The sequence below is a fragment of the Gracilinanus agilis genome, chromosome 4, assembly GCF_016433145.1.
Source record: "Gracilinanus agilis isolate LMUSP501 chromosome 4, AgileGrace, whole genome shotgun sequence".
In the NCBI taxonomy this organism is placed as follows: domain Eukaryota; kingdom Metazoa; phylum Chordata; class Mammalia; order Didelphimorphia; family Didelphidae; genus Gracilinanus; species Gracilinanus agilis.
Window position 1 is genome coordinate 464,396,482 of NC_058133.1, and position 13,292 is coordinate 464,409,773.

At 36.2% G+C, this 13,292-nt stretch overlaps 1 protein-coding gene across 2 annotated transcripts in view; it reads left to right on the top strand.

Annotated features, from left to right (window-relative positions):
- MAGI3 (membrane associated guanylate kinase, WW and PDZ domain containing 3) overlaps positions 1-13,292 on the top strand; it is a 242,421-nt gene that overhangs the window by 202,293 nt on the left and 26,836 nt on the right. For both annotated transcript variants that reach the window (XM_044672365.1, XM_044672364.1), the window contains exon 16: positions 897-1,082. In XM_044672365.1, coding sequence (XP_044528300.1) covers positions 897-1,082 — 186 coding nt within the window. The remainder of the gene's footprint in view (positions 1-896; positions 1,083-13,292) is intronic.

The following is a 13,292-nucleotide window of genomic DNA, read 5'->3' on the forward strand; positions in this document are numbered from 1 at the left end:
TACTAGATGATCTCTCACCTGAAAGAACTTGTAGGTCTTCTTCATCATTCTTTAGAGAACAAACATTTATTCCTTCTCTAGAGTTCATTCAACGCCCTCCTCTTCAGGAAGAGCGCCTTATCTGTTAGAAACTCAAAGTGATTAATACCTGGGCCCTTTCCACTGCTAATCTCCCCATAGCTTATCTGCTGGTATCTTTGGATATATGTGAACTGTTATGCTATCCCCATCCCACCTTCAGTTTAAGCTCTCTTCACTAGATTCACAAATCTCCAGGCAAATATTTTCAGAATCTCAGATTTGAAAGAAGTTTCAGAGGCCAATCAGTCCAGTACTTAACCTGACCAAGAATTCCTTATACAAAATCTCCCCAAAATGACCATTTCAGATTAATATCTCCAGTGATATAATAGCACTGCAGGGAATTTTCTTTTGACTATATCTTTAATTCAGCTTTATGCTTTATTCCCTCTGAGCATAGTTTAGTGGGAAATAATTTGATCACCAGAACCAATAGGTTTCCCAGTCACTTTGCTTTCCATGTAAAGTTTCATTCTTGATCCACTAAAGAATTAACTCTTTTATGGGTATCACAATTGATTAAAAGTCTTAGTTTTATATATTTATTTCCCTACTTTTCACTGGACATCTGGAATTTTAAATTACTGAATTGTGGCTGTCAGATAAATAAAACCCTTTTATATTTTATACATAAAACTAAAAAAATTTTTTTCCTTGTAACTTGCCTTTTGGTGTTAGGGTTATATGGCCAGTCTTTTGACTATACCAGACTTTTTATTAGTAGCCACCAATCAAATGTTTTTGTTCTTTTGGAATTATCTTCAAGAATTAGCAAATGCTTCTGAAAGCTGAAATGCATTCTCTTGATTTTGTAGTGATTCCTCATAAAATTGGACGTGTCATTGAAGGAAGTCCAGCAGATCGCTGTGGGAAACTGAAAGTAGGGGATCGGATCTCAGCAGTAAATGGAAAGTCCATCATTGAACTATCCCATGATAACATTGTACAGCTCATCAAAGATGCTGGTGTCACTGTCACCCTGGCTGTTGTTGCTGAAGAGGGTAAGATTGATCAGATACTAGTCAACAGGCATTTGATATTGAGTGCTTATTATGTGCTATGCTTTGTGATAAGCTCTGGGGATATTAAAAAAGGCCAAAGCAGTCTCTACCCACAAGGGGCTTACATTCTAATTTGGGAGACAACACTGAATGGCAGTGTACACATAGACTTCATACAGATAAGTGGAAGGCAAGACTGATCATGTGGAAATGCAGCTTAAAAAAGGGATAAGCCACCTGCCAGAAAAATCTAGAGACCCTAGTAATAAAACAGTTGATAAAACCATGGAGTTTCATTTTTCACCTTTCCTTTTTAATGAACTTAAAGACATTTTGTTAAAACAATGTCAGCAGCTCAAGTAAAATAACCCAAATAATAATTATCAGCCATGTAGATTTATGTTGGAGAATAGAAGCAAGTTGGGAGGAAGAAGGCTGATTGACAACGGAAGTTATTTGATATGAAACTGTTCATGTTAGGTACATTAGATAACTTCTTTTTTCATAAGACAGAAGGCTCTTCCCAGCACAATTGCTTTATAAAGAGGAAAGCTGGGGCAACTAGCTGGCTCAGTGGTTAGACAGCCAGGCCTAGACAATGGAGGGCCTGAGTTCAAATGAGTTCTTAGACAAATTTCCTAGCTCTATGACTCCGGGTACATCACTTGACCCCAATTACTTACCCCTTATCATTTCTGCCTTGTAATTAATGCTTGGTATTCATTCTAGTCAAAGTTAAGGATTTTTCTTTTTTAAGTTTAAAAAACAAAAGAGGGAAACTCCAAGTTACTTGGAGATAATAATTAGGTCTTAAAACAACAGACACAGAGATACTGAAAAGTAAAAAAGGAAGAATATGTTTAAGGGCTTCCTTTTTTGCCTTTGTGCTGCCTTTTATTAACAGAATTTCTTATTAGGAACAATTCTGAATCATCTTTAGACCACATTCTTTATTTGCAAATAACAAGATTTCATTGTTCACCTTTTGTCTCTCTTAAGCTTCTAAAATCAGTAAGAGAACCTAGAAAAAGTAGACAGGAATGGAGGGATCAGGTTTTAAGGGATCCAAGCTCCTAGGAAAGGAAATTCTCAACTCATTTTCTGGTTACAATCCTTTTTTTGTCTTTGAAATCCAGTTAGTTTTCTCAAGTCTTATCAAATTTTCCTTTTTAATATCTCTTCCTCTTTGTTCCTGGTACCAATACCACCATAGTCATCTAGACCCCTGTTTTTTGTACATCCAGACCATCTCAGTAATCTCACTAATTCCAATTGGTTCCTTATTCAAAGACATCCTACATATTGTTGCCAATTTAGTTTTCCTCAGACACATATTTTATCATTTTTCTACTCGAAGACTTTCATTGGCTTCTCCTGATCTAAAAGCTGAATCCCATCCAATTTCGTCTCCAATCTAGCCCCAACTTACTTTTCTCTTTCATTATATCCATCCACTCTTCCCTGATTGGTCTTCTTCCCCTTCTCTAAACATGCTATAAATATTGACACCTCTACACCTTTGCTCATGCTATTTATCCCTACCTTGAATGACCATCTCCTCCATAAAACCTTCACTGACCACTACAGCTTGAGGGATCTCTTCTTCCCTTGATCTCCTGTCACATTTATTATCTGTATGATTTTATTTGGGAGTTACCATCAATTGTCTTAGGTTGTATTTTTATGGGTATATTCTTTTTCCTCATTTCCTTGAATGTTAGCAACTTGAGAGCAATAATTATATTATATATCCTTTTGTATTTACGAACGCCTTTATCCTGCCAACCTCTAGAACTAGGTAGGACTGAGTTGAAAGGTTATTCTAGGTAAAAGCAATATCTTGAGCGAAAGACTGCCTTCCAGTAAATAGAAAACTGTTTGGGTTTAAACTAATTTGGCTGAAACATAGGATCCATCAAAGAAAGTAGTGGGCAGTAAAGTTGGAAAAGTAGGGAGATGCCACTTAAATCACAGTGGGTATCAGTTGCCCACAGAAGGAGTTTGTCCTTTATTAGGTGAGATGGGAAGGAAGGAGTGATCAATAATAACAGATGCTTCTGAGAGGTCAAGAAAGAGGAGTTCGATAAAAAACATATTGGATTTTACTATTGCTGGGGGAGGCAATTGATGACCTTTGAGACAGTCATTTCAATAAAAAGAGTAAGCCAGATTTCATGATTTCAAATTTCATTATAGGAGTTGATAGAAAAGCAGTGGAATCAGATAGTGTAGAATACTCTCAAAAGTATTTTAAATGAAAGGAAAAGAGAGAGAGAGGAAATGATAGATCTGGCTACAGAGTTGAAGGAAACATGATTTACAAAGTTCAAGAGTCGTTTATAAAAATATCTGTAGGCACAGAGAAGAAACCAATGGAGAGGAAGGAATTAAAGATAAAAGACAAAATTACATCCTAATTGGAGAGGCAACATGTAAATAGCTACATACATATAAAATTAATACAAAGTAAATGGAAGGGAAGACTGATCAAGGGGAAGTATAACACAAAGAAGCAATAGGACTGAAATTAGCTGCCATCAGAATCCTCCAAAAGTTAGGAGACAATGGAATCAGGGGCATGAGGGGAAGGGCTAAACGATACTTTTTCCTTCAATGACAGTAAAGAAAAGAAGTAGGTGAAGTTTTGAGAGATCTCCTCCCTGACTTTAATCTTCTCAACTATTTTTATTTCTTCCTTAAGGTCTAGGAAAGATGTCAGACACAGCCTACCAGTTTCATGAGTCCACAACACTCATAGACAAAACCAGATTAAAATGTAATTGGGAAATACTTAACAAAATAAGTAAAAAAACAAGAAAGTAGCTAACACTGTACTTTAAAACTAAAGACCATATATGCCACAGAGATCATTAGGTACAGATTAGCAGCCTGATTTCTAGATACAACTAATCTATAATTTCTTTCTGTGATAACTATATTGCTTCCATTTCTGCATCATTTCATCATCACCTAAACTTGTTTGTTTATCCCTGATTCTTGGACTTCCTAACATGAATATTTTTAAATATAATTTAATTTATTTTCAATTAACAAGAATTTATTTTCTTTCCCCTTACTCAACCCATTGATAAAAAGGAAAAACAGAATGTTGGTAAAAAATATACATAGTCAAGCAAAACAAATTAAAAAACAAAAAAAAATAAAAATAAAAATAAAAAGCAAAACAAAAAATTGGCCACATACAAAAGATATCCCAAGCTGTATCGTGAATATATCACCTTTCTCTCGGGAGATGGAGAGCATACCATAGCATCATTCTTCTACAGAAATTACCATTTTTCATTGCATTGATCAGAGTTCCTTTCTTTCAAAGTTGTTTCTCTTTTCAGCATTTTTGCTATTTTATAAATTGTTCTATTGATTTGGCACACTTCATTCTGCAGTGATTTAGCCACATCTTTTTAGTAATTTCCTGAAACTATCACTTTCATCATTTTTTATAGAACAATAATATTACATTACAGCCATATAACATAATTTGTCAGCTATTCTGCAGTTCATGGGCACCCCCTTAGTTTCTCTTTCTTTGCCACCCCAAAAAGGATCACTATCAATATTTTATACATATGGGTCCTTGTCCTTTATATTGATCTCTCTAGAGTGTAAAGATAGTATTATCGCAGAGTCAAAGAGTAGGCACAGTTTAGGAAATCTGAAAACATAATTTCAAATTGCTTTCTAGGATGGCTACATCAATTCACAGCTCCACTGACAATGCATTAATATGTCTATTTTCCTACAGCTCCTCCAGTATTTGTTATTTGCCTTAAAAAAAAAAAAAAAAAACTTTTATTCTGAGGACTGTAAAATAGAAAGAACAACAGGGTTACTTTAATTTGAAGTTCCCTAATTTTTAGTGATTTGGAACATTTTTTTCCTATTATTGTTGGGTGTTTTAATTTTTTTTCTTAGAAAACTTCCTATTCATATCCTTTGAACTTTAATCAATTAGGGAAGGGCTAATAAATGGATTCTTTATATAACTTGGAAACTAAATCTTTTTCAAGTAAAAGTTGTTGCAAAAAATTTTTCCAAGTTGCCTACTACTATCCCTTTAGTTTTATCTATATTAGTTTTGTTTGTTCAAGAGCTTTTTTAAATTTTATGTAATCAAAATGGTCTTTTCTATGATTCCTTCTTTCTTTTCTTTGATCATGAATTCTTACCATATTCATAAATTCAAAGGTGATTTCTTCCTTGTTTCTCTTATTTTTCTGATGTCACTTTTTTTTAACTCTTATCTTCTGTCTTAAAATTGATACTAAGTATCATTTTCAAGGCAGAAAAGCAGCAAGGGCTAGGCATTTGGGACTTAGTGACTTGCCCAGGGTCACATAAATAGAAGTATCTGAGGCCACATTTGAACCTAGGACTTCCTGACTCCAGGCCAGGCTCTCTATCCAGCGAACCCCACAGCTGTCTCCAAGATGTATTCTTCTCAGACCATATTCCAGTCATGGGGTCTTATCTCACCAAGTATCAAAGATACCAATTAGATCCGATTTTTCTCTTCTAGCTAGAATATCTAATTGTTCTTCTTTGTTGTCCATAATTTGCATATTTTTGTTTAGATACTTAAGATTTCAGATTTTATCATTGACTCTTGAATTTTATTATGCATTGGCTTCTGTGTGTCTCTACTCTTACATGGAGTTATGCTTTATAATCTCTATGAATACACACAGCCAGTTTTCTCCCTCCCCTCTTTCTTTTTAATTTAAAGCTCTTGTGATTCATATTTGTCTTTTATACAAGTGCTCTTTCCCTACTCCACAGTTCCTCATTTCTATATTTTACGCTATGATCAAGTAAGATAAATTCTGTTATCTTTACAATGCACTGCCTTTTAATTGGCCTAAGCCTGGTATTTGACAGTAAGAGCACTTGTCTAGGAGCTAAAAGACCTGGTTTCTGGTTCTCATCTCTCAGGTATTTGCCATACTCAAATTCTATGATTATGTGTGTGATTGATGAATGTAGAACGATATTCTGCATTTTAAAAACACATTATTTTTCAAGATGATTTCTCACTTTTTATCAAATCTAATTTTAGTTTTAATGGTCGTATCTCAAAACAAGCCATGTCTAAATGGTACTCATAGTAGAGCTACAATTTGGCGTTTCATCAATCACTTTCTAATCTCATTAAAAATACAGAAAGTTAAGTTTGAAAAATCAAGTTCTTTTTGAAGTACCTTTTTGAGAGGTAGCTACTCTTCTAAGTTCTTTATTCTTTGAAGGATTTTCTGAAAGAAAATAGGCCTAATTTTCATATTTAGAATGAATACTTATTTAAAGAAATAAAATAATCTGTAAATTTCAGAAACTCTTTGAAGTGGTTGAACAATTAGAAGTGGAAGAAATATTTAAGTCAGAGAACTTCATTTAAACTTGAAATAAAAGATGAAGGGAGAAAGTCCATATAATTCCAAAAAAAGTAAGTTGCCTATTTTAAAAATAGCAGTTCAGAGTACATTTTGCTTAGCAAAATTATACTAAAATTATACTAGAGATCATATGGAGGGGTGGTGGGAAAGTTGTTAAAAGAAGGCTTGAAATTGTCCCACTTATTCCTCAAGCCTCCATGCAATTATTGATTAGGAATGTGCCTCTCCAACCAAGCCAGGTGAAACTAAAAGCACTCCTGTCCTAAAACAGTAAGTAGGAAGTGCTCATAAATAACTTCTTACTTGCATTGATGGGCTTGTTGACATTGCCTTGTTAACTTCTTTTTGCCATGGCAGACATTTTCTCTGTACTTGTAGAAATGAGTTAAAATTTGAAATAAAAAGGATCTTTAAAGTGGGAAAAGTTAGTAGGGTTAGTAGTAGACCATCAGGAAGAGATCTCAGGGGTTGTCCCCCAAAATTTGCTACTAGCCATAATTACTAATGTGTTGAGTCAGTTTAGAAGATATGCTTCAACTTGTTGATGACTAGCACAAATAGAACATTTGTTCATCTTGGACAACAATGCTCTTGATAACTATTTGCAAAAATTACAACTATTTACCAACATCTTTTTCAGAAGAGGAGATAGAGAAATTCAACATAGAACTCAATAAACTCTCTAAATTAAATCAATATATACTTGTGAAGTCATTTAGTAACTTCAGTGGCCAGGTGGAAATGAAGAATGTTAGAAATTGGTTCAGGAAAGTGAAGAAAGATATCTGGACGCTTTGATCTAGAAATTCCACTTGCTAATATATAACCCAAAGACATCATTGATAAAATGGACCCCAAAAATGCCAGGATATTTATAGCAACCTTTTTTTGTGCTAGTAAATAATTGGCCAAAAAGTAGGTTCTTATCAATGAGGTAACAGTTAAGTAAATTGTGGTATATCATCATCATGGAATTCTTTAAGAAATAGTAAACATGATAACTAGAGAGATGCAGAGGAAGATTTATATGAAGTGATTAAAAAGGGATCCATGCAAAAACAGTGTATGCCACAAGGTAAGTGGAAAAACCAGAGCACAACAAGTGGACTGAATTGGGTTATGTTAGATGGTGGGGAAGCTCTAGAGCCAAGCCCTGCCTATGATATCAGACTTCTTTGATAAATTAACTAATTTTGCTAAACTGATTTTCTTCCTCTTTTTCTATTCTTTATTATAAGAAATGGTGCTCTTGGGGACAGGTGATATAAAAAGGAGAACTATTAAATTTGTTTTCTAAAAAGCAAAAATATGCTTCAAGAAGAAGGACTGAGAGAGGCCATAGACTTGTAAACTGCACAGGAACCTTACACCTGGGCTATGTTCTTAACAAAACTAATCTGGAGGCACTGGGCATGGCAACTACATAATCACATCTGAAAAATGAAATTTATTACATTTTAATAGGCAGGAAACTGCTCATTATTAATGGGGAAGTCACTCCTGAATCTGCCTCTGGACATAGTCCGGACATCAGCTTCTTAAAGCAAAGATCAAACTTATTACAAAACTAGAAGAAAAAATGAGAAAATGTACAGTTTGCACCCAGTCAAGAAGCATCTAGTAAATATTTTCTATGTGCCAGGTCCTGTGTAAATATTTTGTTAAAGGACACAATGAAACATTCTCTGGTCACAAAGGGTTTATATTTTATCAGTGCAATCAGAACAACTCCATACTGATCTACCTCAATGGTGAAAAAAATGAAAGTGGCTTTTTAGGAAAATCAGTTTGACTGCTGAATGGAGATGGGATTGGATTAGGGAAAAACTTAAGGTAGAGAAGCCACCAGCAGGTCCTTACAGTGTACCAGGTGTGAGATGATGAGGGCAGGCCTGCACCAGGGTGATAGCAGTGCCAGAGAACAGAAAGAGGTGCTTACAAGAGGTGTCATAAAAAAAGAACTTTACTAGTAATCAGCTGTCAGAGGTTTGAGAGTGTGAGAGAGTGAGGAGTTGAGGATGACCCTAGGTTGCAAGGTTGGCTGACTGAGAGTCAGCATTCATTTAATACCTATTAAGTTCCAGATCCTCCTAAATGCTGAGGATTCCAGTGAAGGGGGAAGACAGTCTCTTCCCTCAAACTCACAATCTAATGGGGAAGACAAGAAGCAAATAAATATGTACAAACATGCTATATACAGGATGAATAGGAAATAAGTAACTGAAGAACAGGACCAAAATTAATTGGATTAGGAAAGGCTTCCTGTAGGTGGATTTTGAAGGAAGCCAGGGAAGCCTAAGCAGTGTTGAGCAAGAAGAACATTTCATACTTGGTGGACAACAAAAGAAATACCCAGAGCCAAGAGATGGAAAAACTTATTTATGCAACAGCAAGAATCAAAGAATGCATGAAGGAGAAGAAGGTGTCAGAGACTGAAAGGATGGGAGGGGCTAGGTCATGAAGGGCTTTGAATGCCAAACACAGCATTTGGTATTTGCCTTCCTCCATCTCTGCCTGTTGACTGAGTCACTGTGTTTTCACAAATACTGTAAATGTTCACCTAATTTATAAGTGAATGAGAGGGAAATGTAAACCACTTTCTCATGCTATTGAGCCACAAAAGAGAAGGACAGATATAGAATATCAGGGATGGACAGCTCAAAGGAGTGTTTTTTGAGGACAGTGAAAAATAAGCATGTTTGTAGGTAGGAGGGAAGCAACGATTAGACAAAAAGACATTGAAAATAAAGAACATAGGAATGATAGAGAGAACAATCTGCTAGAAATTCTGCTATCACTTGGGTACCTCTGCAAAAAGATAAGTCAGGGGGTCTTCTGGGTTAAGATGGCTGCAGAGTAGAAGCAATGTGCTTAATCTCTCCTAACCCACATACACATGACTCCTTAAAAGGACACAAAAACCAAATCCAGATGAACGAAGGGACCCCACAATAAGGCGCAACATTGAAGGTACATGGGATTTGGGCATTTCCATGCTATGAGAGGGTGAAATAGCTCTCACTAAAACTAAAACGCAAGCTGATCAAACACACACACACACACACACACACACACACACACACACACACACACACACACACCACCTACAGTGCCAAAGCCAGCGCACAACCTTGGGGCATTCATTAAGTTCTTGGCAACTACTTGAGATAACCAGGGCCTGCTCCTGAGAGCAGCAAGACTTAAGACCCCAAGAGGCTAAAGAATGCTGACTTTGAACACAGACCTTGAGCACAGACCGTGGGCACACACCTTGGGTGGGGACCTAGTTTGGAGAGGTGCCTGACTGTGGAAGTTGTGCCCTGAGACTCTTAAAGGAGCTTTGGGCAGAGGAGCAAGCAAGGGGACCACCAGGAGGCCTGACCTTGAGAACAGCTAGACTTGAGACCCCAGGAGCCTAAAGAAAGCAGAGCATGGGCATGAGGATAAATCTGAGAGGGCCTGCACAGCACTGTGACTCAGGCAATAACTGCTCCACAGCTCCATAGACTGAGAGCCTTCTTCTGACTGAGAAAGATAAACAGCATAATAATAATGGCAAGCCATGCCCAAGAACCTCCAAAGAGAAAGATCAAGAAGAAAACTTTAACACTTGATAACTCTTAGACAGAAAAAATCCAGACAACAGAGCAGACAGCAGAGGAAAACATGAGAAATCACATCCAAAACTTCCCAAAAAAATGAAATTGGTCACAAGCTCTTGAAGAGTTCAAATCTGAGATCATGAGAAAGATGAAAGAGATTTAGCAAGAAAAGTGGGAAATAGCTCAACAGGAAATTAACAGTTTAAAAGACAGAAACTCCCAATTGGAGAAAGATGCCCCCAAATCAATAGAATTGATAAGCAAATTGGAGACCAAAATTAAAGAGCCGGAAAACAGGATAGACCAAACCGAAAAGGAAAATCAAAAGATTATAGTAGAAAAGCAGTCTCTAAAGACCAGAATTGGGCAAGTAGAAGCCAATGGTCTCGCAAGTCAGCAAGAACTAATAAAGTAAAGTCAAAAGAATGGCAAAATAGAAGGAAACATGAAACATCTCACTGAGAGGATGACAGATCAAGAAAACAGGTCTAGAAGAGACAATTTGAGACTCATTGGTCTTCCTGAAAAATCAGAAATTAGTGGAAATTTGGACACCATATTCCAAGAAATAATCCAAGAAAACTGCCCTGATGTTATTCAACAAGAGGGCAAAATAGACATTGAAATGCTCCATAGATCACCCTCTACACTAAACCCTTAAAAGAAAACCCCCCAGGAATATAATTGCCAAATTCAAGAGCTTCTAAGTTAAAGAGAAAAATATTACAAGAAGCCAGAAAGAGACAATTTGGATATCAAGAGCACCAATCAGGATCACACAGGATCTGGCAGCCTCTACACTACAAGACTTCAAGGCTTGGAACATGATATTCAGAAAGGCAAGAGAATTGGGTCTACAACCTACCCAATCAAAACTGACTATATACTTCCAGGGAAAAGTATGGGCATTCAATAAGATAGAAGATTTCCAAGTATTTGCACAGAAAAGACCAGTACTAAATGGAAAGTTTGATATCTAACCACAAAAACCAAGAGAAACATGAAAAGGTAAATAAGAAAGAGAGGGGAAAGAAAGAAAACTCTTATTTTTAAATTTGCTTCTTTAAGGGCTTCAATAAGATCAAATTATTTGTTTTACTCTACGGAGAAATATTATGTGTAATTCTAAAAAATTGTACTCACTATTATAGTAATTAGAAGAATTAGTCATAAGGAGAGGTTGGAGTACTAAATGGTCTAAGATGATATGGGGGGAAAAGCAGGGAGGGGGAATAGAAGATGGCACCAAGAGAAACTTGAAGGAATAAGAAAAATAGGATAATCTATACCACACAAAGAGGGTATGGGAAGGGGAGGGGATGAATACTATTATAAGAAGAAGAGGAAGAGAGCATTAATCCTGCCATATGTTGTCTACAAAAAAACACACGAGGCAGGTGGACATATGACAGGTGGTCAGTGGCTGTAGCAAAATCTTTTGGGCTTCAACTGAGAGATCCAAATATACCTCTTTCAGTTCTAGATAAATCAAACCAAAAAATAAATAAGAGATAAGAGAGGTGAATGAAATCCTAGAAAAATTAGAGTTAATAGATATTTGGAGAAAAATAAATAGGGACAAAAAGGAATACACCTTCTTTTCAGCTGTACATGGAACAGTCACAAAGATTGACCATATAATAGGGCATAGAAATATGGCAAACAAATGCAAAAGAGCAGAAATAATAAATGTAACCTTTTCAGATCATAATGCAATAAAAATAATAATCAGTAAAGGCACATGGACAGGCAAATCAAAAGCTAATTTGAAATTAAATAACATGATTCTCCAAGGAGATGTCACCTTTGCATTTGAGATAGGAGTGAAGGAAGAGTTAGTAGCAAAAAGTATCCGAGGGATTTGAGATGAGGAAGAAGAAGGGGAGAAAAAGGGATCTTGATGAATGGCTTCAATTTTTTCAGTGAAACATGAGGCAAGGTTCTCAGTTAAAAGATGGAAGGAGGAGTTGTGAATTATTTTAGGAAGGTAAAAAAATGTGAACTATTACATTAGCTCACATTCTAATATAATAATAAGAGGGGATAGGGATAGGAACTGGACATGTGATTTCAGTGGAATAGGAAACAATCTGGTGGGTAATCTCCTTCTGCCAGTACAGGTAGGCACCTTCTCTCCAGTGTTAGAGAATTGCCTAAAGCACTAAATTTTAGTTCAGTGACTTTTCCTGAATCACAGGGACTTGAGCCCAGATCTTTCTGGCTTCGTGGTCAAATCTCTATCCATACTATACACACATATAAATCGAGAATAAGATGGATGAAAAGACAATTGCCGTAAAAGGAAGACCAGAAGATCCAAGTGAGCTAACAAACAGTTGATCACTTTACCGATAAGACGGACATGGCAACCAACAGCAACACTGTTTTAAAATGTAAACCTGTTTGTTAAATTGTATTGTGAGAGGATGATGGAATAAAATTATTAGAATCACCTCATAAAACAGAGGAGTAATAAAGTGTAGGGAAGTTTAAAGGTCTTCCCAAGAGCATTTTAATAATGGAAGTGGAAGGAGGAAAGCAAACAAATAAAATGGAAAAGATTTGTCAATATTGATCTAATACCTTGAACTACATATTGGGACTTCAAAATCACAGCTTTATACCTGCTGGATGATGAAGAAGAAAGGCCACTTAGAAAAAAAAATGGAAAAAAAGCAGCTAGACTTAAACCATTTATTCCCAGTGGAGGTCTGTTTATAGGAGACACAATTTGAAGGCATTGAGGGATCTGATTTCAAAGTATATGAAAAATGTGAGGGGCAAATCTTAGATTTTTATTCTCTTGGTGATTTTTTTGTTAATATTCATAATTACTTACCATAGCCTCACTTTTCTGTGTAGTCACAATTATATGATGATAATATACACCAGTAATGGGCAACCTTTTTTTTTTAACATTTATTAATATTCATTTTTAACATGGTTACATGATTCATGCTCCACCTTTTTCCTTCAACCCCACCCCCGCACTCCCCCCCAACCATGGCCGATGCGTATTTCCACTAGTTTTGTCATGTGTCCTTGATCAAGACCAATTTCCAAATTGTTGGTAGTTGCATTGGTGTGGTAGTTTCGAGTCCACACCCTCAATCATGTCCACCCTGACCCATGCGTTCAAGCAGTTGTTTTTCTTATATGTTTCCTCTCCTGCAGTCCTTCCTCTGAATGTGGGTAGCATC